At 36.2% G+C, this 27,972-nt stretch overlaps 1 protein-coding gene across 10 annotated transcripts; it reads right to left on the minus strand.

Moving 5' to 3' along the window:
- Window positions 1–20: 20 nt before the first annotated feature.
- Window positions 21–27,700, minus strand: EXOC1 (exocyst complex component 1). Of its 10 annotated transcripts, none has more exons than XM_019287251.1 (21): window positions 27,601–27,700; window positions 25,546–25,679; window positions 24,579–24,709; window positions 22,452–22,611; window positions 21,553–21,573; window positions 20,608–20,795; window positions 19,762–19,989; window positions 19,396–19,528; window positions 19,109–19,218; window positions 18,527–18,580; window positions 14,158–14,307; window positions 12,947–13,052; window positions 10,102–10,146; window positions 8,797–8,960; window positions 6,988–7,095; window positions 6,436–6,512; window positions 5,728–5,956; window positions 4,547–4,730; window positions 3,165–3,364; window positions 1,475–1,669; window positions 21–704 (listed from the first exon to the last, which is right to left on the minus strand). In XM_019287251.1, the coding sequence occupies exons 2-21, from the start codon at window positions 25,667–25,669 to the stop codon at window positions 552–554; spliced, it is 2,760 nt and encodes a 919-aa protein (XP_019142796.1). In that variant the 5' UTR covers window positions 25,670–25,679; window positions 27,601–27,700; the 3' UTR covers window positions 21–551. The 10 variants fall into 10 exon arrangements, with proteins under 10 accessions (XP_019142796.1, XP_019142800.1, XP_019142797.1 ...); XM_019287255.1 differs by having other exon boundaries at window positions 27,595–27,670; XM_019287252.1 differs by lacking the exon at window positions 27,601–27,700 and adding an exon at window positions 27,390–27,491.
- Between the last annotated feature and the right edge of the window lie 272 nt (window positions 27,701–27,972).

A 27,972-nucleotide genomic window follows, 5' to 3' on the forward strand; every position in this document is an offset into this window, starting at 1 on the left:
GAAATAACACTCCACAGAAATAAAGAATATGATGAACGTAGTTTAATTAAGAATTCTAGCCATAGACACATTACATCTCAACATCAATTCACTCTTCCCACTGCATAAAGTTCTACATCCATACTTCTTAGAATAAGGAAGGGAAAATATCTTACAGTCTTCAATGCTTACATAATTTCTAAGATGCAAAATATTAGTGAAAACAGTAGTATTCTTTTGGCGTACTCTGAAGGTAGTGCTTACTGCTTTTAGCAAGAGAAGGGATTATAAATAAAAGTATTTGAATATTACAGAAGGGAAAAACTGTATCCAAAGTGTTTCACAGAATTAATGCTTTCAAACAGTACTTCAGCCCAGGAGAAGCACAACAAATCCCCGAAGGTTTCATTTTGCCCTGAAAGGCATTTGAAGCAGGAGTGTAACTCAACATATAGGGCAGTTAACTACACACATGTGGAAATCCACCTTTTAAAACCCAGGAACATTTATAGTGTTTGATTCCCTTGTACACAGGCACACACTTTGCTAGCTTCTCTTTCCTTTTCTAGAACTTAATGGGACTGTGCAATACTGGAGCAGTAGTCTAAAATATCCTGTATAGTGAACTCCATAGTAATTCCTGATCCAGGATAGCAGCGAGCTATCAGCCCTTCAAAGTGCTTGTATTGTCGTATAAATTCATCTTGCATGGAATGCCACACAACCTGCCAAAGAGAGAAAACTTTAGGAAAAAGTCAACTGGCACAATACACTACATTAATCAATTCTCAGTTCAGGTGTCATTTTACAGTCGAAGATTGCTAATAAAGTTCAATACATGGGGTTGCTGCATTAAAAAAAAAGATGGATGTTTTTATCCATTAAGATTGGTAATGTTGACATGACCTGTAATAAACGTGCAAAGCACAAAATAGTAAAGAAGACAGGGAGGTTTTCCTAACAGAGGCACTGCTTTGTCTTTCAGGAAAACACCCTGAACCAGAAGAGTGCAACAATTCATGTTTCAGACTTTAAAAAGCTGTTTAAACAAGCTTAACTCAAGTTTACTTACATTTACTCCAGTGAGAAAGTTTATGGAATGTAAGAAAAACATTAGATAATACAACTATCAGAAAATATATATAACTGAAAGTATTCTGCTATAGTGCACCAGCTAAATTTCACATCAGGTTACTCATTCATTTAAATCTAGTTCTCTCCATTTCCAGTATATTTTTCAGAGAAGATGTCACCCATTAATGGTCAGCTAGGAAATAATAAAGGAAGTTTCCTTCTGAACTTTATCTCCACCACTCTGGTTCAAATGAATATTAAAGAAATAGAAACAGAGCGGGATTATAAAAAAACCAAAAGCTGCACTCAAAATTTGTGTTTTCAGAGTTATGCTGAAATTCTCACAGAATACATGTGCAAAAGCCGTAATAAAAAGCCTCCCTGTAACATTATAGGGTTTTTAAGACATGATTTAGTTTACCTGAAGTAAGTTTTCTTCTTCACAGAGATGTTTATCTACCTTCTTGTAGAGATTATCCAAGCCCTTCTTCACTTCTTTACCGGGATATTCCTTTATAACTTTACGAAGCTCTTGTTTATTAAAAGCCAGCTGATAGCTTACTTCCTCTTCTCGTATACCTTGTGCCACACGAGCTTCAACACCTTCAAAAAAATGCTAACAACAAGTAACAGCATTAGTCACTATCATAAATCTGAGCTAATTAATTTAATTTGACAAGGATATGTGTGGTTAAATCTTGATTCTGCTTCATGACTGTTGTGTTCTCCCAATTTTTGTTTTTTAATTGGGCATGAAGTACTGCTCAGCTATAAAAATTAAAACACAGACCAACAATACAGCACTCCAAGAACTAGCATAAAACTGAAAACAATCATTTCTAGAAGCAATCAAGCTTTTCTTTGCAACCTTGTAACTAATAACCAATTGGCCTTAAGAACCTCACTCCATGAGCTAATAGCCAGGGATCCAAATACTGGATCTTTTGGATAAACTCACTAAGCACCTGAGCATCTTTATTTAAACCGTAATTACACACGAGCATATTTGTTCACAATTGCCCTCCCTTCTCATTGCCATTGACCAGTTTTCTCAACATAGTAAATATAAAATATTTTAGTAGAGGGAAGTATTTCTGTGAACATGCAGGTTCAGCCTCAACAGTGCATCAGGTCTGGCTAGGACAGAGTTAACTCTCTGATTAATTTTCTCCACAGCAGCCTATAATGCTGTGTTTTGGATTTGTGGCTAAAACAGGGCTGATACCAATGTTTTGATTATTGATGAACAGGTCAAACCTGACCAAATCATAGCACATAACATCATGCTCAGCTATAAAAATTACGGTTGGTGTTTGGCTTCAAGGTGGCTGTTGCTCAGAAACTGCCCAGGCATCAGTCTGCTTGTGGGAGGTAGTCAATGACTGCTTTTGCATCACTTACTTTATTTTTTTTCCCGTCTCCCTCTCTTCCCTTCTCTGATTAAACTGTCTTTATCTCCACCCCCAAGTTTTTTCACTTTTGCTGTTCCTATTGTCTCCCCTGGAGAGGGGGGACTGAGCAGCAGTTAGTTACGTGGCAGCTTAGGTGCTGGTCAGAGTCAACCCGAAAATGGGAAACAGCAATAAAGCATTTTAATTTTCAAAAAGAGATCTTAAATGTCTCAGAAAATGGATGCCTGAAATCCTGTTTATAGAAAAAGCCATGAACAGTGGGAGACATTCAAGAGGACAGAACTGAGTCTGAACCTAAATCACCACTCAGTTTAACATTTAGTTCAACTTCAGACATACAGAATTTTCCTATAACTTTTCTTCTTGTTTAACTGCTCAGAAACTACAGCAAATTTCTGTGCAGTTGAGATGACGAAGATTATCCCAAAACTCCCGATTACTTTCCCCCTCACTTTCTTCTTCCTCAAAACCATTTGCTTAAGACACTGATGTTTAGTCAGTACTATTAATTGCCATGAAAAATTTGGTTATTTTCATCCAAGACTCTTACCCTCATGAGTACTCTTGCCAGACATGCTCCAGTCCAAAATAATAAAATAAGAGATTATGATAAATGCAGTGATAAAGAGATCAAATAGTGCAAACTAAACATTCAAAAACTATTCTGTACCATTTAAATGAATGCTCAGATATACTCACATTTAATTTCTCAAGAGGCTGTCCAAGTGAGTAGATTACATAAGACTGAAGATGATCAGTGTATTTCTGTTTGGCTTCTTTTTTCTCAGCCTCCAGACAAGAAATTTTCAAGCGAGAAAGTGTTGCAAAAATATGATGAAAGTTCTCCATCATGACCACATCCCTGGGTGTCTTCTGGCTTTCATTAGCTACTTTCTCAACTGAAAGAAACAGGAAGCAAAATACTTAAAATACCAAAAGGACAACCAAATTCAGAAAAACATAACCAATAACCATAATACTATCAAAAAAGGAATTTTGAATTTCATGTAACTGATTAACATTTGTAGGAGTAGTTGTCAGAATTGCCACTAAATAAAATGCTACCTAAGAGCCTTCAAAAAAAGAAACCAATTCATACAGGCTCTAAGACCATGAAATTTATATGGCAAAAAAGTCACTTATAAAAAGGTACAAAATCGTGAGTATGTATGGTCTCATTTACAGATGTGAGGAACAAGTCACATTCTGGGGAGGCTTACAGGCATGCTTTCAGTATCCCTAATAAGTTTCATGTGATAGACCTTTTTAAGAAAAGTCACAGCAAAATCGATTCTCATCTTCACTAGGACAAAAATCTTCAATAAAATAGAGGGGTTTTTTTAAATGTACTTCTTAATCTCAGCTTTTGCTCATTAGCTTTATGGTCAAAATTACTGTCAGTCCCTAAATTTAATAATAAAAATGGATAATCCTGCACATAAATTTTTTATTTCCCCCTTCCCCTGACAAAAAAAAAATTAAAAAAAAAAAAAAACAAAAAACCAAATAGGCAAAAAAAATTCTACCTATCCCTCCCTTACTGCACCTAAAAGTGGGCTGAAAGAGGATAGCTTCAACCAAGAGCAATTAAGTTTCTGTGCCTGTTCATCCATTAATCATTTTGCTGAGACTACCGGGATGCCCATCATGAAAGTGATCCAGGGCACCAGAGTATCAGTAATGACCACAGATTCATTCCAGTCAGAACACTGAACTACCAACTAGGAAAGATCTGCTACTGCCAGTTTTTGTTCTTCCTATATGACTTTTTACAGGGGGAAAAAAAGACAAGAAACCACTTCAAATTGAGCATGCCATGTTGCTGCCATCTCTTCTCCCTCTTCAGAGTCTTAACCACTTCCCTCTGACACAACTCAAAGTTACTTTACAGGTATGTACAAAGGGAAGTTATCTAAAAAGTATACTACGATCAAAAGGATTACACTTGCTCACTTACAATAACAGAGACTACCAAAATTTCAGCACAGTCTTAAAAAAATCACCAGTTACTTGGGGCAAAATTATATGTAAACAGGTGGAAACAATTATTTTAGAAACTATGACAGCCTTGGAAGACCTACCACTGTCAAAGACAGCTCTAATAAGTTTTATGTAGGCTTTATCTAGATCTCCTCGTCGTTCTGCATTTTTGAAAATTGATTCAGCAAGGGCTGCAAACTCTTCAAATTCAGCAACAAATGGAAGGATCCCAACTTTACTCTTCTTTGAGATTTTTACTTCATCCATCTGCTTCATCTGATTACTCTTTAATTTAAAAGAAGAACAAGTGTTAGGCTCCAGATCATGTAAGAAGTATTAAAAGAAAAATGCAGACATACTGAAAAATTGACATGTATCCAAACACAGAAATAGTTCTTTCAATTACTACATCTATTCAGCCTTTCACCCTTTTTATGCTTAAAAACTTGTTAAGTAAAATAATTGAACAGAAAAAGGAAAGATGGTCTTTTATTCTCCTTTATTTACTTAGTATTACCAAAAAAACACCCAATGAAAAAAACACCAAATTTATGCACCAGAAGCAATTAACAATTTTCATTTTATAATCTAACAAGGAACTTCACTTTTCTGGTTCAGCCAAGCTAACAATTCCTTTTGCTGCAGGAAGTTTCTTTAGTCTTCTATTGAAATTTTATTTCTGACTGTAATAAAAAAATCTGTTTCAAAATATTTTAAGTATTAAACTGATCAAGAATGGTCAGTTTTATGATGTTTGCCTAGAGTCAAATTACATTTATGACAATAAAACAAAGTTTTGTTTTCAGTAAACCTGCCACATTCCATATAATGGTCGTAACCTTATTAGTAAAAGGAAGTTTCAGACAGTAGAGGCTGTCTCTGCTACTGCCAAAAGACTTCACACCCTCGTAAGTCCCCAAGGTTTGGTTTCGGCAAGTAAAAAGGCAGAGAGCTATATTTTACCTAATGGACTTCAGTAATCTCTGTCGGAGTACAAGTTTAAACAAACAACTAAAAATGTCAACTACCTCAGAACCGTGACTGAGTGGTCTTATTTGTTACAAATAGCTACTTATTGAAGAAAACTGGAACAGAGAGGAAAAAAGAAACACAACCACCCTTTATTCGAAGGCTTGGCCAGTAGAAAAGCAATAAGGTTACTAATTTTCACTTCAAATTTAAAGCAAGAATTTAAGTATACAGAAGTGTAAAATCAAACTGGGTAGGAGTGGGCTTCCTATAATATTACCGTTAGCTTAATTAGAATAACTAAAGAACTTACAATGCACTTATCAAAGTTCCTTTTGACAGTCACCAAAACATTTCCAAGTGTTGTGCTGAGAAAGGACGCAGGGTCCACATTTTGTGCTGTCCATACATGATGACTCATCTTAACTAACATATAAAGGGAATTAAAGCTATCAATCTTGTCTCCCAGTGCTATAAGGTTATTCAGCTCAGGTTCAATACAACGAAATATTTTTGTCATCATTTGTCGGATCATGTCCTTCCTATTAAAAATGCATAAGAGGAAAATATTACTCTGACAGTTTACTAGGCTATTTTACATGGTTTTTGATATATTTATTTGATATAGTAGTCTTATTTGCATTCAACAAGTCTCATGATTTTCAGAAAGTCAATACCACACAGTAAAAATCAATAGTCACAGGTATAAAATATTCCAAAAAGTATTTTCTCTGTGGAAGCTGCCACACACTCTCAGAACTTTGCTAAGCATATTTTCTATATTATAGTGCCTAATTTCAATTTGCAAACTATTAAGAGAATTAAACGACTATATACAGGAACACCCATCCTATATAAAACAAAATTCTTTTTACTGACACTCAGTGTCTAGGTAAAAATTAAAAGTTCACTGTTCATTTTCACTGAAAGGGAGTAGTTTCTGATTTTAGAGAAAAAAGTTTTATATGCCAGATAAACTCAAACATAGGCTTAAGAATCAATAATAAACAGCAGCACATACTCAGATGATACTGTTTGTGGAACACCAGAAGTGTACGAACGAGAGAAAGCTACTCCATCCATTTCCTCCACTTCGTTCTGTAAGAACAAGGAATGCATGTAACGATAAGGTTTGTCTCCAATTCTATATCTAAGCAGTTACTGTATCTGACAAAACCACTGTAGGTACTAGCTCCATACCCCCACCACCCCCTGCCTCCAGAGTGGAAAACTGAGCAGTTTGCAAGGTTCTGGTAATTTTCCAGTCATGTTCCACTGAATACAATACTATCCACGATTACTCCCTACTGTCTTCCTACGATGCATGATGAAGTGTTTCTTGAGATCTTATGAGAAGACAAAGCCATAGCAAAGGAAACATGTCAGTCCTTCTTTCACAGATTTTGTATTGATCAGCCAAAATTAAAGATCCTGCCAGTTCCTGAAGAAAAAGAAATTACTTATCACCTGGATCACATAATCACCGATAAATCCCAAAGTCCTCTTTTAAACAGGTCTCTTTTGAGGCCTGGTCAATACTTTCTACTTCAGTGACAGAGAATGTAAGTCCTACCGTTGTTCCAGACGTGCTCTGATGTTGCTGCAGTTTGAAAAATTTACTAATGAAGTCCTGTTCCGCCAGACACAGAGGCTCTAGTTCACTTAATACTTGCTCAAAAATCTAAAGAAAGTCAAAATATTTTATCAACACACCAAATACTATGGACAGTTAGCAATACTAACTTTAATTGTTTGTTGCATAGACCTTCTATCTTCACTAAGCTTTACTACTAGGCTTATTACTACTTAACAGAAATGGAAACAGCTTGTACTTAGATCTTTAAAAGCAATAGCTGCATCTTCAACACAGTCCTTTCTTATCCATGTAATACTGTGAAGAAAAGAACAATCTATGTTTTTCCATAACTAGAAGTTTTCTAGTCACAGCCTGAGGAAGCACTTCTGTGCTATACTGGAAACATTCGCATTTTCATAGTAAGTCATGGGGTCTGCCACCATCTTTTCTGCCTGGGTTGCTGAGTGGAGGAAGACAAAATCCTCAGGGAAGAAAAACAGGTCAACTGTGTATGTAGAAGTTAACTGCTGTGTAGAAAAAGTAGAAAAAGTTTCCACATAGCTGCTACAGAAACAAACAAGTAGGTTTTGTACTGAAGTATGCAACACAATTTTTAGATTTAAACTAAAATGAAACAGTATTTTGGCCATAATTAATTACAATAATTTAATTCTATAAATACAAAATAAGGAAATTCTAAGTCAGATGTTAGACATACGTCTATTAGAAATTCCTCTGCAAGTACTTAAAGATTAAGACATGCAATAATTTACATAAATTGAAGCAATCTAAGCACATAGGAAATCCATGTTGATGAAAATTCCCATAGGAAACAAACCCCCAACAACCCAGTAGGTCAGCTCAATTGCTTACAACTCCATGTATACTGTCACATTCACATATCCCCAATGGGTGTGAGATACAAGTGAGAAATTGAAGATAATAGCACAATAATTGTATAAACCTGTTTTAACAAGTTAGTTTTTTAATTCTAGACAAGTTGCTGCTACCGGTTTGTAGTAACTTCACAGTTAATATTGTTTCAGGCATTTATTTCCTCCCAGAAAAAGATTGAGCAACGATTTGAAGAGGTCAGAAGAAAAACATTCATCTCCATCAAGTAATTCAGTAGAGAACAACAAAATTATTTTTATCTCTGACTGATAACTGCTCGTTTTCCTTCCACAGCACCGAGGAGTTAATTCCGCAAGAAATGGTGAGCACTGTCACTTTTAAAAAAAAAAAGTCAACAGATGCTGAGGACAGCAGGTTTTAAAACAGGATAAGGACACCCCAATAATAACTTAGTGCTATTGGTTAAAATTTAAAATTGATGGTAACTAATGTGAAACCAGTATAAATAAAATTTTAGGGTCACTCTCAAGTCCTGGCTAAAATTCTTATCTTCCCTGTCTTTCACTTTTGCTTACATACTGGCAAAATATCCTAGAACACTGAATGAATTGAGAAAAATAAAATCAGTTGAGAATCCATCAGTTCCATTCCTATTTGCTTAAAAACTCGTATTTGGCTTAAACTTAACAGACCATTTTTTATCCTTGATATTCTTTAAAGATCATACACAGCATATAAAGGAACTAAACAGAATTGTATAATCTGATGACAATACTGTGATCTACGTATTTCTTAGGAACTGCCTTTATTAGATGTATGGTACACACAAATTTTGAAATTGACATGTTTTAAGATTTAAAAAGTACAGATTTTTGAACTATACAAGAAGGATATGTAAGATACTTCTAATACAAAACTAAGCAGGAATTCTATGTGATATTTTGGCTTTACCTTATCAAATTTTGTTCTGTCAGCCACATCCAGGTCAGAGGCAGACATGTTTCCCATGTCTAACAGTGAGGATGACTGAGACCTACGGTTTCCTGAACTCTGAACAGAGAGTTTATTTAGACTAGAAGTAGACCCGGTCAATTTCCCAGAACTTCCATGAAGACCTGTGAAATAAAGACACTATGAAGGAGGAAAGTGAAGGCAGAATAAAGTACTCAAGAATAGGTTTGTTACAGAACATAGGAGATCAAGAGCTGCTAGTAGTCCTATATTAAATGAAACAACTTTTGTCTAAGCTATAATGCTTTTGCTGTAAACGTTACTATTTTCTCAATGTAAGGTAACTGAGATTCTTCAGCAATTCTTCAGCAACAATAAAACTATTTAAACTCTCATTGTAAAGTATGGAAAAAAGGTATAAAAGGAACAAAACTCTAAAATACAGTAACATGGGGATTGAAGATTGGAAAGCTAAGACCAGTTATGATCTTTGTGAATGTATTTTGGGCAAAGGTTGCCAGAAGCAGAAGAACTGAACCACAGGAGGGAAAAATATTAAAAAGTTTTATATACACAGACACTTTTTCATCTTGAACTTGATCTTTCTGCTGTTAACATCCTTTTATCTACACAGTTTGTTCCAGCTATTTTGCTGGATCTACAATCCCATAGTAACTCTGCTGCTAATGCTCTCCCTTCCTTTTGATCCTAATTAACATTCAATCATTTCTTCATGATACTGCTGGCCCTTCTCCTAGAAGCATGTATTTTCTTTTTTATTTCTTTTTTCCCCAATTTTTTCAGAAATGTTGGACCAGGACAGAGAAAGCTAATAACAAAAAAAAGACCAAAAAATTATCAATATTAGATCTCCAAGTAAACTTGTCATATCTAAGCCACAAAGAAACTTAAAAGCAATCCTGCAAGCTTCATTTAACTGCTGTGTTGGTATCTAGTCTAGGGACACAAGACAAAGTCTATAGATCTAATCTAAATTGTCACTTCAACCTACTGGTAGAGTGGAAAACTATGACAAGCTCTCAGGCACAAACATATTTTGCTATCAACCAGTAGCATGGGAAAACCAAAAGATACTGCCTTTATGTGCAAACCTTCTCAAATTCTATGTTGGGACTTACAGCTGTGCTTTCTTTTTGCCTTGCAAGCCTGGTGATTCTGCTAATGTTTATTTCATTCTGAACAGAGTGCTTCAGTGTTAGGTAGATTCTCCCTGATGCAGCACTACATCGTAACATTGACACACATGCATTGACAATACCAACTAATGCAACTAGTTATACTCACTCTCAGTTTCCTGTTTGACAGCACTTTCTTTTCGAGGCAGTGTAGCTGGGATGGATTAGGTTGCAAGCATCAAAGACAAAGACAAGTTAAAATGCAGTTTGCACAAACCATGCACAAGATGCAAGTTAAGCTCTAACTGGAAAGAAACATGCGGAGAACTATAAGCAGCAAGTAACTACATTGCAAACACATTTAGTTGGAGAGGTACTATGCTAGAAATTCAGTATCTAAACTACACGGAAAATAGAGTAAGTTTCCAGGTATTAAAATTTGCTTTTTCTTATATAGTATGTTTGAAAAACATTTTTGATAACACATTCTGAGTTCTCCCAAATTGAGAAGTCCATTAAATTATTTGTCAGACTCAGTTTCCAAGATAAATCATATCAATAATAGACTTGAAGAAATTAAAATGTACTTATGGAATTTTTTTACTGAGTCGGAGATATCGTCCATCTTTTCAATTTAAAACACGTACCATTACTGCAGAGTAATTCATATTGACAGTAAGCTGGCTAACCTTTTCATAGTTGTTGCAAATCAGGGTGTTTACATAGAGAATACATCTTTTGCATTCATGCTGCACAAAAACAGATGACTGCAAATTTGGAGAGGGTAAAAATAATAAACGTACAGTAAAAAAATTTATGAAGAGGTTTTTATATTTTTCCTGTTTGTTTTCAGAATTGAAGTTTCCTCAAGTGGACTTCAACATAAAATTTAAAGTAAATGGGCATTTGTAGAAAATATAGAATCCCTAGAGTAAAAGGCATTTGCATACATACACTAAAAGCAGTATGTGGTATTAAAAAGATCTTGATGAGGATGGATGCTACAAGCCCCCCAAAATGGAGCAGGCAAGCAGAACCTACTGTAATAGAATGAGTAGATACTTCTAAATGCCACAAACATGTCTTAAATACCAGATGTTCTCAAGTAGGCAACACTACTGATAATTGTAACATCAAATTCAAATTTAATTCCAGTCTGGTTTTTAGATCTTGGGGATTTTGGCAGATTTTGAATAAAAAAAGGTTTAGGTATGATATATTTGGCATATGCAACTGTCATGCATTGGTCCCAGTTCTTCATCATCCCCAATTTCTAAACACATGGGACCTATTACAGAATGTGATGAACTACAAAGATCAGGCCCTGGACAATCAAGGGAGCCTTAGTGGCTTTTGGCAAGCTACATCATATAAACATATGACAGTAGTAGCACTCTTTCCAACACTGACTTTATGGTATTTAAGTATCAAAGTCTTGGCTTCATCAGAAAAGAAAAAAAAAAGAAAAAAGTCTACTTAAGACGAGTGTGAATGCTCATGACCCAGGCTGGGTTTTTTTGCCATAAAAATGCAGACAAAGAACCTTGCGCTAGCACAGAATGCCAGAGTTCTCCCAGCATCCCCTCTGCATTTGAGGCATTCAAACAGCAGTGCTACTCCCAAAGCACAAAAAAAAGGCAAGAACACACACCAACACAGCTTGGAAACACGTCATCTTTCGTATCTGAGTACAACTGGAGCATTATGCACCTACACTACTCCTTAAAAAAGTTTAGAAGTGAGGTATTTTGAAGTAGTACAATCACTACAATGAACACAGAAGCCTTCAAAATTGCACACCCTTACAAGGCGTTACAAGATAAATAAATTTGCACAAATACATGACAGAAGTCTTCTCAAAGTGCAGCTTTTACTCTGGTGAATTGAAGGACCTCTTTCTCCAAAATGCCTGATTGCTGATATGCTGGTAACATTTACACAAGTTAGGGAACGGCCACGAAAACTGTCTCTTCACAAATACAAATCACAAAACAAGCGTCAAGACAAAGTGTTTAGAATGTTTCAGAAGTCAATTTGTATTAGGCTAAAGGGGTTTTTTTCTTCCAGTAAGATTGCTTTTTAAGATTTATGATTTTAAATGTTCTGACAATGACATCTTATGGTGCCTCTTGCTTTCCATGTCCAACAGCTTGCCAAAACTTATCGTTCCAGTTTTCCCTCTCTCAAACAAGCCTTACCACCTTCCTGCTTTCTTCCTTTCATTACATTTTTCTGGTTTTTACCATCAAACTTCAAAGCCAAAAGAGGCTGACAGAACTTACTACTTACTGCACATAATTTTGGAATTCAGAATTTGCAAACTGGTGAACCGTGGCAAATATAAATATTTTTAAAAGCTTTGAAACACAGACAATACATAAATATGCCTATACCACTGTTGCTTTTTAAGTATCCAGGTTATTGTGTTTAAGCTTCACTTCCATATTCATGCTAGACTAATCCTAGCAGGAATACATACTCCCTTAAATATAAATACCTACACATTAACAAATTATGATTTCTAGTCTCCGGCTACATAGGTAAATCCCCCTGAAAAAACACATTAAAATACATAAGTTTTATTAGGCAGAATCAGCATTAAAACCACTTCTTACAATCCACCCAAGATTTATCAAAAGCAGAAATAACAGCAGAAGGAACACAAAAGAACGCTGCCCAAACTTCTGTTAACTACAAGAGCTGATTTTTCAAATTTGTTCAGGTAATAAAGTGGGATAGTTCAAGTAATAAAAAGTGAGTGTAGATTTGAACACTGAGAGAAATATTGTATTTTATACTTTTATTTTGACCAATTTTACAAGATTTCAGTTGTGCTACTTTGGCCTTGTGGAAGTCAGAAGTTTTACCAATCATATTTTTCATCCAACTTCTTCCATTTTGCCAAAAGTAAAGAATTTTACACCATTACAAAATTAGCCCTAGGTGTCGTAGTGAGTGTTTTATATGCAAATAATAAGATTTCAAAGCAAGATATGTGCCTTCTGGAAACTTACCAAACTTTTTTCCTTCTCTGGTTGTGCCTGTCATCTTGATCTTGGCAACTTCAAAGAAATCTTTTATTTCCCTTTCATAAAGTCGTGATAAATAATCCATATAATTCTTAAAAGAAAAATGTATATTTAGTTAACAGGTATTCATGCCGATTTTCTTCTATTATAGGTAAATAATTCTTAAAAACCTGTGAGTTTTCAAGTCCTACTAAATAACTGGTTTGAACTACATAAGTCTATATATTTATGCAGCATGCACAAAATTATAGTAGTGATATTTAAGCAGCTTATATTCATTTTCATAGTGAGTTCACTGAGCATTAATCAGAAACTTCTACTTCCTCTCCACAAGGAAAAATACGTAATGTAGTACATGTAAAGAGGATTACTAGTGGTAGAGCATCACAGAATTCAATTCACAGGTAGAATGGTAAGAATTCAGCACCATTCTCTAAAATCTCTTTTATCAGACTCTTACTGTGCCCCCAAAAGCACACATATATATGCAATTCTCACATTTTTTTATTAGAAGATCACAAAGATGTCAACCATTCACTATCTGGCTTACACTGAAGGCAAATGAATAACTATTTCAAAGTCATTTTCAAAGTCTAACTTAAATCTTTCAATTTAAGAATGACAGTACCTTAAATGAAAAAGAAAAAGACTTGTTTTGGAAGGACTAACTCTTCCTTTACTTCTACCTGAACATTTTGCATACTTTTGTAGTAATTTTTTTACTGCAGGTTAGTTTTAAACAAGGTAGTTAAAAGTTACCTACATACAAGGGAAAAATGTTTCTATTTAATCTACTGTACAAGAGACCTCTGAAGTTTTTGACACTCCCAAGTGAAATGAAGGTCTCTTGAAATAGAGATGTTACACAGGCAATAAGCACACCAATTTGGAATTAGCTTAATTATTTTTCTTACTAGGCTGTACAACGACAAACTTGTTTTACATACATATTAAGACAAGTATCTTATGATACTTCAGAATAGGATGTTTGAGAAAAAAAACAAACAGAGCAGGATACCACAAACACTAAAAAATGAAGTTTCCTATTCTAAAAAGGAATTAAAAAAAAGAGGAGCAGTGAGTTATATTTAATAGATAGCAATATTAGAATGACATGTACATACAGGCAATTCTTTTGACTCTTGAGCCCCATCTATTATGTCTATTCTCTAGCATCATTTGAGCACTTCACATACCTTTGTTAGCCCTTCATATTTTCCATAATCTGTGTTCTTGAGCCACTCCATCAGTTTAGCATATCGAAGTAAATCTCTGTGAAATGGATGATGATTGGGTAATGTCAATTCAGCAGAGTGCTGGGCAAGAGTGGAACTCTGATCGTGACCCTTGACAAGAAAAAGTATTAAAGTAAATCCGGAAGCACTACACAGATGTACTAGAAGTTTCCTGAAAAACTTAATATGAAGACAGTATCTCCTTCAGACAAACAGGAAAGCCTCAAAATACCTTGCATAGAAGCAAGGTCTAGAGATGCAGACTGAAAAGGACACCAAACATAATACACACACCAAGATATTACAGCCATGGCAGGTAGTACATCCTAATAAGCTTGTTCATTTTAAGGCTCTTTGCCTTCAGGGTGAGTTGCTTTGCCACTTTTTGGACAAGAATGCAATGTACATCTGAATGAAAATTTAATGACCAGCATTCAATTGTTCCTGAAAAATTTTAAGAGATTATCACTTTATTCCTCTAAACTAAAAAAATAGCTGCTTCTGTTTAAAGATGTTTTTCTCATATACAAATTTCGAGTTCCCAGTAAACAGGTGTTAATGATGAGCATTACACCTCTCCTCTGAAAGCTTGCTCCAATTCAACATACTTTAGTTCATTTTGGCCAAGCTTTCCTTGATCAAATCTTAAAGACATCAGTGCACACACATTCTCTCTCTCTCCACACAAACAAGCACACACAACCACTGTCAGTGAACATTTACTAAATGGTTTACAACATGCAGCATAAACCAATCCATTTAACACAAGCTATTAACTTCATGCTCCTCCTTTAAGCAAAGATCCCATCATATTGCTAGAACATATGATTTAGCTTTTTTAAGCTTTCACTTGCTTACTGAGCAACTCAAGCTTCCCGAGCAATTCAGGAAGAGCAAGCAAGGCAACACCTCTGTGCAGCCACACAGCAGAACACACAACCACTATCCCTAGGTTAAAAGAATGGAGGGCAAGACTTAATTTCCAAATGGCTTTAATATTTTCTGTAAAGTCTTTTTTTACTGGGCTTGCAGTAAATACAGCAACAGAACTTACATTAAGTATAGTTTGTGCCATGGCAGCACACAAAGATTGTACTAATTGGTCTCCAATTCCTGCATCACATGCAGGTGGTTTATGCAGGTCAGTCAATGTCAGTCCCTGAGAGCATTCCTGATAGTTCCATCTTGGATATGACAAGTTAGCAGACTAAGCCATACCATTTAAAATGCCTTTGCATGTTTCTAAGTTGGAACAGAAGCCAGTCTGGATCAAAACTAAAGCAACTCTGTCTTACCCTTTTTCTGTTCTACCAGGTACTAATCAGTTCAAGCCTTTGGTTAGAGAAAGCTCTTCCACAATACATTCACAGACTTGTTTTAAAAAAAATTCTATTATTTAATTTGTAAAATACTAACTTTTACTAAGTAATGTGACATGAACACTGCCAGCTTGTGGATAAAGCTGAACTACTAGATACAATCATAGACCGGTTTGAGTTGGAAGGGACCTTAAATACCATTTAGTTCCAGCTCCCCTATGATGGGCAGGGACACCTTCACTAGACCAGGCTACCCTTGAACAACTGGACTTTAACACTTCCAGTGATGGGGCACCCACAAGTTCTTTGGCAACCTGTTTCAGGACTTTTTTGTATCTAACATGAGCGTGAACTTACTTTGACCCCTGTCCTTTTAACTACATAAACTGACTCACAAATAGACCCAAAGAAACAAGTCCTGGCCAACTTCACTAATTTATTCTCATAGAAAATGGGGAAGGATAACACTGTAAATCTCACTTATAAAAACAATCATGTAGTCTGACTTCAACAAAAAGCTAACACAGTGTAATTACTGGAACATATAATTTGGAATTGGAATCCAGCCAGCATTAGCAACACAGCTGCTGTTGTGATTACTGAGGTCATTCTTGATACTGTGGGCATGCTTCTGGGCATACATATAGTAAATATTTTCAACAAATGTTTGATATGCTTCTACGAAGAAGAAATTAGAGAAACTCGCTTACCCCTGGTTTGTTACATTCCTACAGCATGCATTTTTAATGTTCAAGTCCATTATGGTTTACTGTAATTTACCTGGTGGCTTTCACAGCTTTCATCAACTACATCAGTCCAAATGCTTGTTCATATTACTGCTAAGAAATACTCAGCTATCTAAATTTTTATTGCTTCTTTCATGCAAACATTTTATTCATGTCCCTTTATTGCACACAACTTTTCTGGTTAGTAGTTGCTTTCTTCATAAAGCTAGATGACAAATTCCCTGACAGGGTAAATTTCTCTCTCCAGGCCAACTTTTCCACAGGACTCATCATTCTGGTTACAGTAAATTATGTCCTGTTCAAGCCTTCTCTAAAACCTTATGGAGCTTCTTGATGTACCTTTCCCACCTAATTAACAGGCTTTCTCTCATTATGCATAAAGTAAATCATTACCAAATGAAACCCCAAATTTGCTATTCAACTATTTCACAGTTTCAAAGCTTCGAACTACTTCATATCTCAAAGGCAAAAAGCCCAGAGTTGCCTTTGAGTGCTGAACTTGGTTGTTAAAAAATCTTTAAAGTAACAGACACACAGCTTAATCAATTATTAGTATTACACAATAAACACAAAGACATTAACTGTTAGTAAACAGTCTTTAACACTGCAGCAAATGGCAATCCGAAGTTGCATTTCTGTTTAAAATTTTTAATATTTATTCTCCTTTCAATGTAAAGGAGGTAAAGGACTTTAGTACCTTACAAGAGGAGTTTGAATCAAGCATTGAGTTATTTTGCTTTTCAAAAAATAAAGAGCAATTTCATACTTTCAAGGAAATATATTTAGGCCCAAATGTAAACATAACTATGTTTTTCCATCTAATGATTTCCAAATCAGAATGTCTTGCTAATATTAACAGCCGCCTAGACATCATCATGTTTTCTTTTGTCTTTTTAATTTCAAATTCTTTACCTTTATCTTAGTTTTTTCTGAAGTGCTTTAAAGTATTTTTTTAAGAAACATTCTAAACAAATAATGCAACTCTTCAGATATTAAAGGTAAAGTATTGGAGCTGGGAGTTTTCAACATCATCAGACTAAGAAATTGCTATATTCCTCAAACTAACAAAACAAGCCCATTTTAGTAATAGAACACAAACATTGCTGTACCTCCAACACTTGAACCTGTATCTCAAAATGAAGTACAAAACCTTTGTTTTTCCTCTTTTACAACAATGAAAAAGCTTTGCAGAGTCTCATCTCTTGCAGTTAATGAACTCTTCCTGCTTAAACTTAACAGCAAAGTCGTTAAGTTTTATCTGTTGATTAATACTTCACAGCTAACAGCAAGGCAAAACTTTTCAAGGGCAAGTTTGTATGAAAAACAATGTGAGGCCACTACTAGTATCAGAATTTTAAAAATGTAAACTGCCCTTTGGTAATAGCATTCCCAATATACCTTAAGAGAGCACTGAACTGTGTCTTAAGAATAAGAATTTCATCTAATACACATAATATTACACAGTAATAATAATCGCTTACCATTTTTAAAAAATAAAATCCTCAGAAGAGAACATCAGAATGACATTCTGCTAAACAGCCACTTCCATACACAAGTCCAATATTCAAACTTTGTGGATGCATTTACACAGGACTTACACAACATAGCTTCTACTTGCTCATTTAAGGGCTGGGACACATAGTCTATACTCAGGTTTTCAAAATATGAAAAGTGACAGAGGAAAAATACCTTCTTAAGAAAAGAAGCTAAAGGCAAAAAAAATTAATATGCTGCGGAGCTGGAATTCTTCTGCCAAGTGAAGAAAATGTAGGAAGCAGTTATCTCTGCCATAAAAAGCCAGGCTCTAAATGCCATTTTCCATACAATTATCCAGTGTTACTCTATTCCATTTTCTGCACACAGTCTAATACATTAAATTTAGAACTGTTCAACTTCTATTGTGCTAATATGTATAAAACCAGAATTACTGCTTTTTATTTACAAATATTGCAATTTCACACAATAGCAGTTTCTGTACTGTTGTACACATATTACTACTGAAAATATTTTTCCTCCATGCATCTCCATCTGTCTCTCAGCAATCTCTGGGGATCAGATCAGAGGAATGTTAGCTCATAAACAGATAAATAAAGCTTAAGGGCTGACAAAAATAACAGAAGTGAAAAGGGATGCAAGTCTGATGCTCTGTAATCAGTAAGGACACATTTCTTTTTGCAAAGTCAAAAATGCAGCTGCTAGTTAGATAATTCAAGCTCAGGAAAAAAAATTAGTTAGAAAATCTTGTACCAAACTCAATGTACTCACTGGAACTGAATGATAGGAGGACCTGTTATAGAGCTGAAGGAGGGTCTGAGTAAACTAATTGAAGATAAAAAACACATTAATTAAAAAACTGAAGCTAAAAAAACCACCCAGACTTTAAGAAACAAGTGTCAAGACAGTGTTTTGTGAACAATTTAAGTTAAGGAACAAAACCAGGGGTTTTTATTTTGTATGTTTGGTTTTGTTTTGGGGGGTTTTTTTATAGTCCTTGAATTTCAGACAGCAAGACCTTCCACGTTTTCAGCCTCTAACATCCTTAAAAAAAGGTCAGTGCTTCTTCTCCTCAATAATCAAGCTCTACAATTAAAATAAATCCTTATATATCACAAAATGCATTTAATTCAGATAGCAACCCCATTAAAAAGAGATGTTTGGGGGTTTTCTCAAATGTAAGACACTTCTGTAGGCAATTATAGTTTGGTATGCTTAGCAACATCTCTGCCTGAAGAGCTTCTAGCATTTACTGATTACAGCACAGAACACGTACAATTTTAGATAGACTGTTTTTCTTCTCCAGGAAAGTTTGTGACCCAAAATTTCATATTCAATAGTAAGAAATAGTACCTGCTGAACAAATACGCTGTTCAAATGACTGGCGAGTCTCCGTGCAAACTGCTCACGCAAGTCACTAAACCGCTGCTGCTGCTGCTTCACTGCATGAAGCATATCATGTCCTACAAACAAAAAGGACTTTAGAGTGTGCAAAATATAAAGTAATATATTCTATATGGGAACCAAGAAGACCAGAGGTCACAATTCCTTCAGTCAACAGAACAAAACTTGCTACTAATTGGAAAGGCACTACCATAATAAATTTTGTTTGTCAGATGGTAGTCTAACAAAAACATTACCTGGACGAAGAGCTACATTCATACACTGAAGAAGGGCATCTGCTGCATTAGTGCAGGCCTCAATGCCTCGAGAAGATGTCAGATCTCCCTCCTGAAGGGCCTTTATATGGCCCTTAGCCAGATCCATGTGATTCTACAAAATAATGGATAGTATTGTCCATAAGCTGGAAAAAAGTTGGTTTGCTATGCTAGTGAACCAAGAAGAATAAATACAATTTCATCATCATAACTACTGAAATTAGTGCAACAATGAAACAGAAAAATAAGCTCATTATTTAAAGGAACCTCATACTAAAGAGGGTAGCAACCCGAAAGAATTTTATACCTTAAGAGAACAACCATAATAAACATAATAAAAATGCTTACCACTAAGAACTCTATCTCTGACAGTAGTTTAACATTATTTGTGTTGCTGAGATGAATTAGGTGGTTGCTTTCTGAAATTTGATCCATCTGCTCTTTTACACTCTGAAGCATTTCTTCATAACTGCTCAGCTTTAGCTCGATTTGGTCAACTTCCTTTAGAGCTTCATCCAACAACTTCATCAAGATATTCACCTGTTTCTCTGAGGCCATAATGGACTGAATATTTGCCTGTACAGAAAATAAAGCCACATTTTAGAAGACATGTTTATATCTCAAAAGCATTCTGATATCTCCTTCTCCCTCTATTACTGTCAAATAGTTTCCAAAACTCTTGATGAAATCAACAAAGTAAGATAAGCCATAGTGTTACTGAACACAGAAGTTCCTTAATCTATGACACTTCCTTATTTCAAAAAGATAAGATATAAACCCAAAACTTTGTTCAAGTTCTTAGAGCTGAAGTATTGATCTGCAGAAAAACAAAAAGCCCAACAGTAATCCCTACTATACCAGAACATTTTTACTTCCAAAAAAACCAGTGTAGGTGATAAGGTCAGATTTTCTGTTGCAAGATCAGCTGTCTCCATGACAGCAGCCATTTTCCAAATATACAAGAAACACAGAACTTGATAATTTGAGCAGGTTGTTGATGGTTCCCTTACATGTGTACCCCCTGCATCTCCTAAGTTTTCCAAATGACCTCTAGAATGTTGGTTGTCTAAGAAACATTTACATTTAAATATGTGACAGATCACATTAACTACCTTTTCAAAGAATGCTATGTGGTCAGTATCAAAGAGGGCAGTTGAACATGCTGGCACACTGTACCTTAGAAGGAATGCTTACCCCATCTAGCACTTGTAGCTCTCTTGACAACTTCTCTGCAAAGGCTTCAGCATTAGAAATAGCATATTCACACCCTTCCATCATTATTTCAATATCCTGTTCCTCTCTTGCATTTAACTCCTGGTATTCATCCACAGCTTCTTCATCACCTCCTGCTACACTTTGATTCTCTCCACTTGGAACAGATTCTTAGGCGGAGAAGGAAAATAAAACACCTTATCAAGTCCAGAAAGTCACAAGCATTTCAAGAGTACTTAAGTATGTTTAATTATGTGTAAGTAAATTACTCCATTAAACAACTCTCCCAACAAGCACCTGCTGCCTATGAACACTTTTTTCAAGTCTCAGTCTTCCACAAGCTTCATTACGATTTCCAGAACTGATTCCGAACAGCAATGTTTTCCAAATTGCAACATAAGCAAAATATAAATATCCACCTTCCTTTATTGCAAAGAACAAATCTAGTCTCAGTTTATTCACCTCTTACACTGGTAATCAGGATCAGAATATATTACAGTATTACACTGATTTGTTAGTGGAAAATCAGTGCAAGTTAGATTCTCTCTTTTGGTAGACAGAGCATAAGGGAAACATACAGATGTTGATTAAGATGTATATCACTCAATAAATATGTTATCTTGATGCTCAAGATGAGTTTCACAGCAGGAAAATCAGTACTGAGGTAAGTACAAATCAAACAAACAATGCTTTTATTAACTATGATTTCTCACAGCAGTGCTCAATTAATTTAACAAGCCACTCAAAAGGCTGACAAATGAATATTAACACAGTCCAGACAGAAAGTGTTCAGGACATTTGAAACATCTCTCTTATCTCTAGAAACTTGATAAGCTAACCAAAGCACTAAAAAAACAAACAAACAAAAAGAATATTATTTAAGAAAATTGCTTACAAGGCAAAATAAAGGAAAAAGGTGTTACGCACCTTCTGCAACTTTAGGAAGTTCTGAAGAATTAAAAGGTATGGAAAAGCAGAGGAAAGGAAGCAGAGAATGTTAGCTAGACAAAGCACGAACAGTGTGTACACTTTCAAGTGGCACTAAGTTTGAATGTTTTATTATTGCACAAACTTCAAATGTTAGATGTTGGTTTAAAACAAATTCTGGTCAACACCAAAACACAGTAACGTCATCCTTCCTGTTTCACATTTTAAGTCAAATTTTTCTGCACACACCAGTCTAGTATTTAATACCAGTAGTTTCACCACTTCTGACAGACTCCATGTGATATACTCTTACTTACTAGGCTTTACTATAAAATACAACTATGGAAAGATAACGTGACCGTAAAAATACTAACTACAGGATAAGCAAACAAGATGCAAAGCCCTCCTTGCAACCAATCAGTCACATAAATTGTAATAGGGTCCAGCAGAACTTAGCACATGCCTCACAGCTAATGAACTAGAAATCTCAGATAAAACCTCACTAATTTCTAGAATGCTACAGATGCTCACTTTTTAAAGCATTTTTCTAATTCACAGGGAAATGAAAATGAGAACAAAAGCAGATGTGTTACACATTTAGACCTAGCAGATCTTGGAGGTAGATTTTATTTTGTTCAAGAAACAGAATGTCTTAGAAATACAGAAAGTTTATCAATATTTAGAACTTTGTTAATGAAGTATTTTGCCTTGGTTCTCAGTTTTCCAACAGAAAATCTGTTATATAGTCATCTTGCTTATCTGAAGACTTAGAAAATATAAAGTTAAGAAGAAATAAGAATAAGAAAACCCATCAGGATTAAGATTTTTTTTGTTAGTATATCTGTTTTACATCATTAATTACTAAACTTTATACTTCAAATACAGTTGTAGAAATTTACCTTCCAACAGCTGTGAACTAACATTAATAAAGTCAATTTTCTTCCTAAGGTATCTCTGATTGAGTTTCCAGATACACGAAATGAAGGTGTTCTTTTCCACTGTGCTGCTTGCAACCCATTTGTACACTTTGTCAAAATGCAAATCAAATTCAGGACTCTCCTGCAAAAGATGAGATGTGTTACAGGCTCCGCAGTCAAATGATTCTCTAAGTAGCAGAGATTGTCCACGCATTTAGTTATTGAGATGACAGGATAAAAATGAAATTACACAGATGCCAGCCTTAAGGTCATACAGCAATTTTAGGGCCCTCATGCACCTTAATAAAGGTGCTAAAACAGTGATAGTGAAAAACCAGAATCCAGGCTACGACGGAAGCATTTTGTCAAGCCAGGTAAGATGAAAATAACACAATACAGAGATGCGTAAGATTTTCAACAAACATTTGACAGTGCTGTCTGCCCTGAAACACCATCCTCAGAACGACTAATGCCTTCTAAATATAAAAATGGTAACTGGAGTTAACTGGACTGACACCATATAAAGCACAATTCAAGGATACTTAAGAGGATAGGCAAGAAGAAAAAAAAAATATGAGCACCTTACACACTTTAGAGGTATGACAGTATTCAATAGGACTGAACAGGATAGAAAAAAATGGCATTTTAATAGCAAAAAACAATTATAGACGTATTTTCAAATAGATTTACTGCTTGACAAGAACATTATTTTGAAAACAACTGAATAAAGTACTATACTTTCAACAATCACTTATGAACTCAGTATGGACTGTAACTAGTAATAGCCTGTTTAAAATATCAAATTACAAGCATTTTACATGGTCCTTTTGATGAAAAATGTTATTGCCTCAATTACATGTTAAATTCTTACTTACATATAGTTTGTAAAATCTGCTACTGCTGCTACTTATTATATAGTCACTACTATCTGTAGAAGCAGGCAGCGCAAGAAACCACACGATGGGAAATTTTATTTTCTGTATACTACAATAAAAGCAGTTCTTTTTTTTGTAGCTTATATTGATAAATACAAGTACCATGTATTTCTAAAGAAACAGTATTCTTTTGTAAAATTTGACTTGTCTCACAACTAGCACAGGAGATGCCTGCATCAAAACAGTTGCATAGGTCCGTGTTTGGAAAGCAAAACACACAATGTACCTATCAACTTTAATTCTACCATTTTTTAATGCAGGAGTTTGGCATTCCACATTTGGTTTTTAAATGAAAATTTCAAAATCTGTCATTACAGTGGTATACACATCACAGCATATTTATGAAAACTGTTGCCAAATTCTGTTTTGCAATAAAAAGCCCTGAAAGACAGTAAAATTTTAACCTGACGGAAGCAATACTCCAACATGGTATTTAGGAACATCTAAAATCTAGCCAACCATTACTGGAATAACAAACCTATACTTGGCGAGGGGGAAATCAAAGATTTTTCAACTTTGAAGTTTTCTGTGCTATTCTTCCAAATAACCAGTTACCAGAACATAAAACCAAACATCATGGGATGAAGGCTTTTCCCCTCCTGCTTGTAAATCTTAGTTTATGACAACAAATGAATTTAAGTGGTCAAAAATAGGTTGCTCCTGTTGTTCTGTGGAAAAGTCCACCATATCAGGACTGTGTGCTTCCAGCTCACCCTCAAGCTTATTTACTGCTCATTAAGAACATTTTAAGTGTCCCAGTAGAAAAAAAACATTACATGTGGCAGAACACTTTTGACATTTTGACAAACTTATGACTATCATTAGCAGAACAGTCATAAATTTTCCTACTGGAAATTAAGCTTGGGAGAAAAAATTTATGTAAGACTTGAAACAGATGTTCTCTACAGTCACTGAGAGATCACTACGACTAACAGGGCAGATATTGAGACTACTGCTATTCCAGCATATCTAGACTACTCTTACTCAATTTACCAGGGTTGTATTCTTGCAAAGGCTAAAAGAAAATGCAGGTACAGGCAGCACAGGAATGTATCATCTTAATTAACCTGTTATCAGTCTAATTTCTAAAGCAGCCTATATCAAAGAAATTAAGTCTAATTTGGAACCAAGAGGATGTTATGAGCAGAGGACTAAACAAAAAAGTGACACATACTTTAACAGCATCTTTGGCATCAACAACAGCAAGGTCTCGAAGTGCCCATGCAGTCTGCCTTTTGTAAAAATCTCCCTTGTCAGATTTTTTCACTTTTACCACGTTTACTTGGACTGGTCGTTCCGTTGTCACTATTAAATGAAGTAAGAGAGTAATTTCAAAACACACATGCTACTTTCACATCTGTTTCTGCTGTACTTCAACTTCTGAAACAAATTATCTGTGGGGGAGATTTCATAGTATTTATTTGAGGGAAAGAGACCCTTTGAAACATTTTCATCCACAATAACCATAGCTCAGTTTAAGTCTCAGTCAAACAGGTATACATCTCTATACAGCTTGTGAGGTAATGAACCCAATTTACAGCTATTTCTTTGATACAGCACATCTTGGACCATGACCATTTAACTGACAAGCACAGACACAAATGGAGAGTATAGTCAGAATAAGAACATTTTCAGGCATTTTTTAGTCAAAAAAATATTCTAGCAAGCTAATTTATTGACAGATCAACCCAAAGCACCTAATTTTTTTGAAGAGATAAAATGTAATAAACAGACACTTAAAGGAACATTAGAACTCAATTCAGTTGCTGTGCCTTTCCTTGGACTCTAACCAATATTCTTTAAAGCATTTTATTTAGGCTTATCAGGCCAGATCATTACTAAACCCTGTTTTAAGCACTACATTAAGCCTGCTTCAAAAGCCCACCAGACCCAAAAGAATAATTTTGATTCTTTCATTACAAATTACAATGAGATCTGTAAACAAAAGTAGTGGACTTTGTTTCTTTTTTTAGTAGAAGCAATAATGAAAGTACAAGCTATAGCTAATTTTCTCCGTTAGGAATGGAAAGCACCTGTTTTATACAGGTCAAGAAAAAGGATTGTACATAAAGCTAAAACAAATGCAACCAAATAAAAAACAAAGGTGAAGACAAGAAATACAGTGTGGTATTCCTATGTACCTGTGGCACACAAAAAGCAGTTCCTCTTCTTTTTGCCTGCTTTGCACACGTTCACAATGCTCAATAAACGTTCATCATTGGGAGTGAAAATATCCCTCTGTAAAGCATGCTTGATAGCAGTCATTTTCTCTCAGCTGAAAGATTTTAGGAAGTAAAAATAAACTCAAGCACATTTAACAGACACACACAAAAAAAAGAACCAGTCATGTACCTACAGCAACTACAGAATCTTTAAACTCAATTTTACAAGTAACTTAAAGAATCATAATCTAGACAGGCATGACTTGGGTAGAAAACCACACCACTTTATGAAAAAATCCAAAAGAGGCTTACTCTCTTATTTCAATTAGACAACTGTAATTTATTAACACTGGGATGATCCTTCAGCTTAATTTAATGGAGTACAAAAAGCTTCTTTGTAGTAAAGGGAAATATTACACATTAACATAAAAAAAGTTGAAACTGGAATCACAACAAAAGGACCATCCAATGCTCAAGCTTGTAGAATTCAATCACATAAGAAAGCACAAAAAACAACAAACAAAACCAAAAACTCCACCAAGTTCCAGAAAATTAAGGAATTAGCAATATTCACTTGATTCAGAAAAGTTCCTCACACTACATAAAGATTCTATCTAGACTGAACAGAAAAACACATTAGACATCACATTTCAGTGTTTTTATTTAAATACAGAAGCTTCAATATTAACTAAGCCTTAAAATTCTACAATGCATTAAAAGCATGATTAATACACATGACACGCTATACTGCTTGATGTCAAGACAATATATGGAGATAAATTTCAGATCGGCTTGTTCTCTTGAAGATGCCTGAGTTGCTTTCTCTGATACGGGAAAGACAAAATCTTGGGCACTACAGTAATTTTAAAGATTAGTAACTCAAGAACTTGGGAAAACAAGGGCCATCATGCCAAAGTGGAAGCAGTATTGTCAAGTGCACAGAGCTCAGGGCACACTGTTTTAAGATGGCAGTGTACCACTCCATAGCTGCTAATAACTTTCCTTCTCTTCATCCAATGCTGGGCCCACCTTTTGTTTCCCAAATTGTACCAGGCTGACATTCCTGTTACTCTTCAATAGATGCATAAGATGAACACACAAAATACCGAAAATCTGCTGCATTTCAGATTCAGATGCATCTTTCCTTCCTCATTTAGGATTTTTATTTTCTGCTCTAAGTCACAATCAAACTGCTACAAATTGCTAACTCTCCCATTTCAGTGCTAACACAAGTTGTCCAGGTTAGGCAGAATACCCCTTTCCCATAAAGCATAACATGATAAATCCAAGATCCAAGACCAGCTCTCACGTACAGTTCAACTTCTACTACAAACTCAGTCCCTTTAGTCACAGCCATCAAAACCTTCACAGTATGCCAGGACCAAGCACAAAATTAAGCTTTTCACACTTGAATCCTACTGTCTCCAAGGAACATAGAATTTAGCCTAAGGAGCTGGAAATAAAGCTCCTTCCTCAGGAAAAAAAGCTTCAAGAAAGCAGAGACCACACCAGACTTAGATAAATCCCTTTAGACATTGCTGCGTTTTTCCCTGTAATGTTCCAGGCAAAGGCTACGTGAAATCTGTCAGAGACATCACATCACAGACGCGGCCTGCCCAGGAAAGACACGCCAGATGTGGCACAGCAATGTGATAAGGCTGCTCAGCACTGCTTGGGCTCTCTCAGGATGCAAACAGGAAAACACGCTTACCCCTGCATCCTACCGGGTTAGAACGTGACACAAGAGCGCAGCCCAACCACAACACCCCCAGCAATCAATCAAAAGATCAATCAGAACAGGAAAACTCAAAAGTGCTACCTACAGCAGCGGCGGCCTCCCGAGGGCCCGTCCGACACCGCCTCACCGCCTCCCACCTGCGAGTCCCGCACAAGCCGCCCCCGACCCGCTCCCGCCACCGCCCCGCCCCAAGCTCGGCGGCACGGCCACGGCCGAGCCGGCCCGAGGAGCACCGCGGCAGCCCCCCACCCGGACGGGAGAAGGGGCGGAGGGTGCCGGGACCGCCTCGCTCTCACCGCGGCGCCGGGACAGGGCCGGGAAGCGCTGGAAGCGAAGCGCCGGGAACGGGAGCGCCGGGCGGGGACGCGGCTCCTCCCGCCGCTGCTTCCGCCCACGTGACGGCGGCGCGCGGCTCGGGGCGGGCTGTCGGCGCAGCGCCCCCTGGCGGGGAGGAGCGCGGGGCGGCTCCGCCGAAGCGGAAGCGGCGTCAGCGCTCTGCGGGGCGGCACGGCCGCGGTGCCGGGGGGGCTGGGGCTGCCCCGGGACAAATGTGTCCGCAAAAGAAATGCAGGTAAACCTGGCGCTGAAAGATGCATTACAGTGTCGCACCATCTCAATTTCGAATTACAATTTCCGTCTCTGACTACATGCTGTAATTCCATTTGGCA

Source organism: Corvus cornix, chromosome 4 (genome assembly GCF_000738735.6).
Source record: "Corvus cornix cornix isolate S_Up_H32 chromosome 4, ASM73873v5, whole genome shotgun sequence".
Classification (NCBI taxonomy): domain Eukaryota; kingdom Metazoa; phylum Chordata; class Aves; order Passeriformes; family Corvidae; genus Corvus; species Corvus cornix.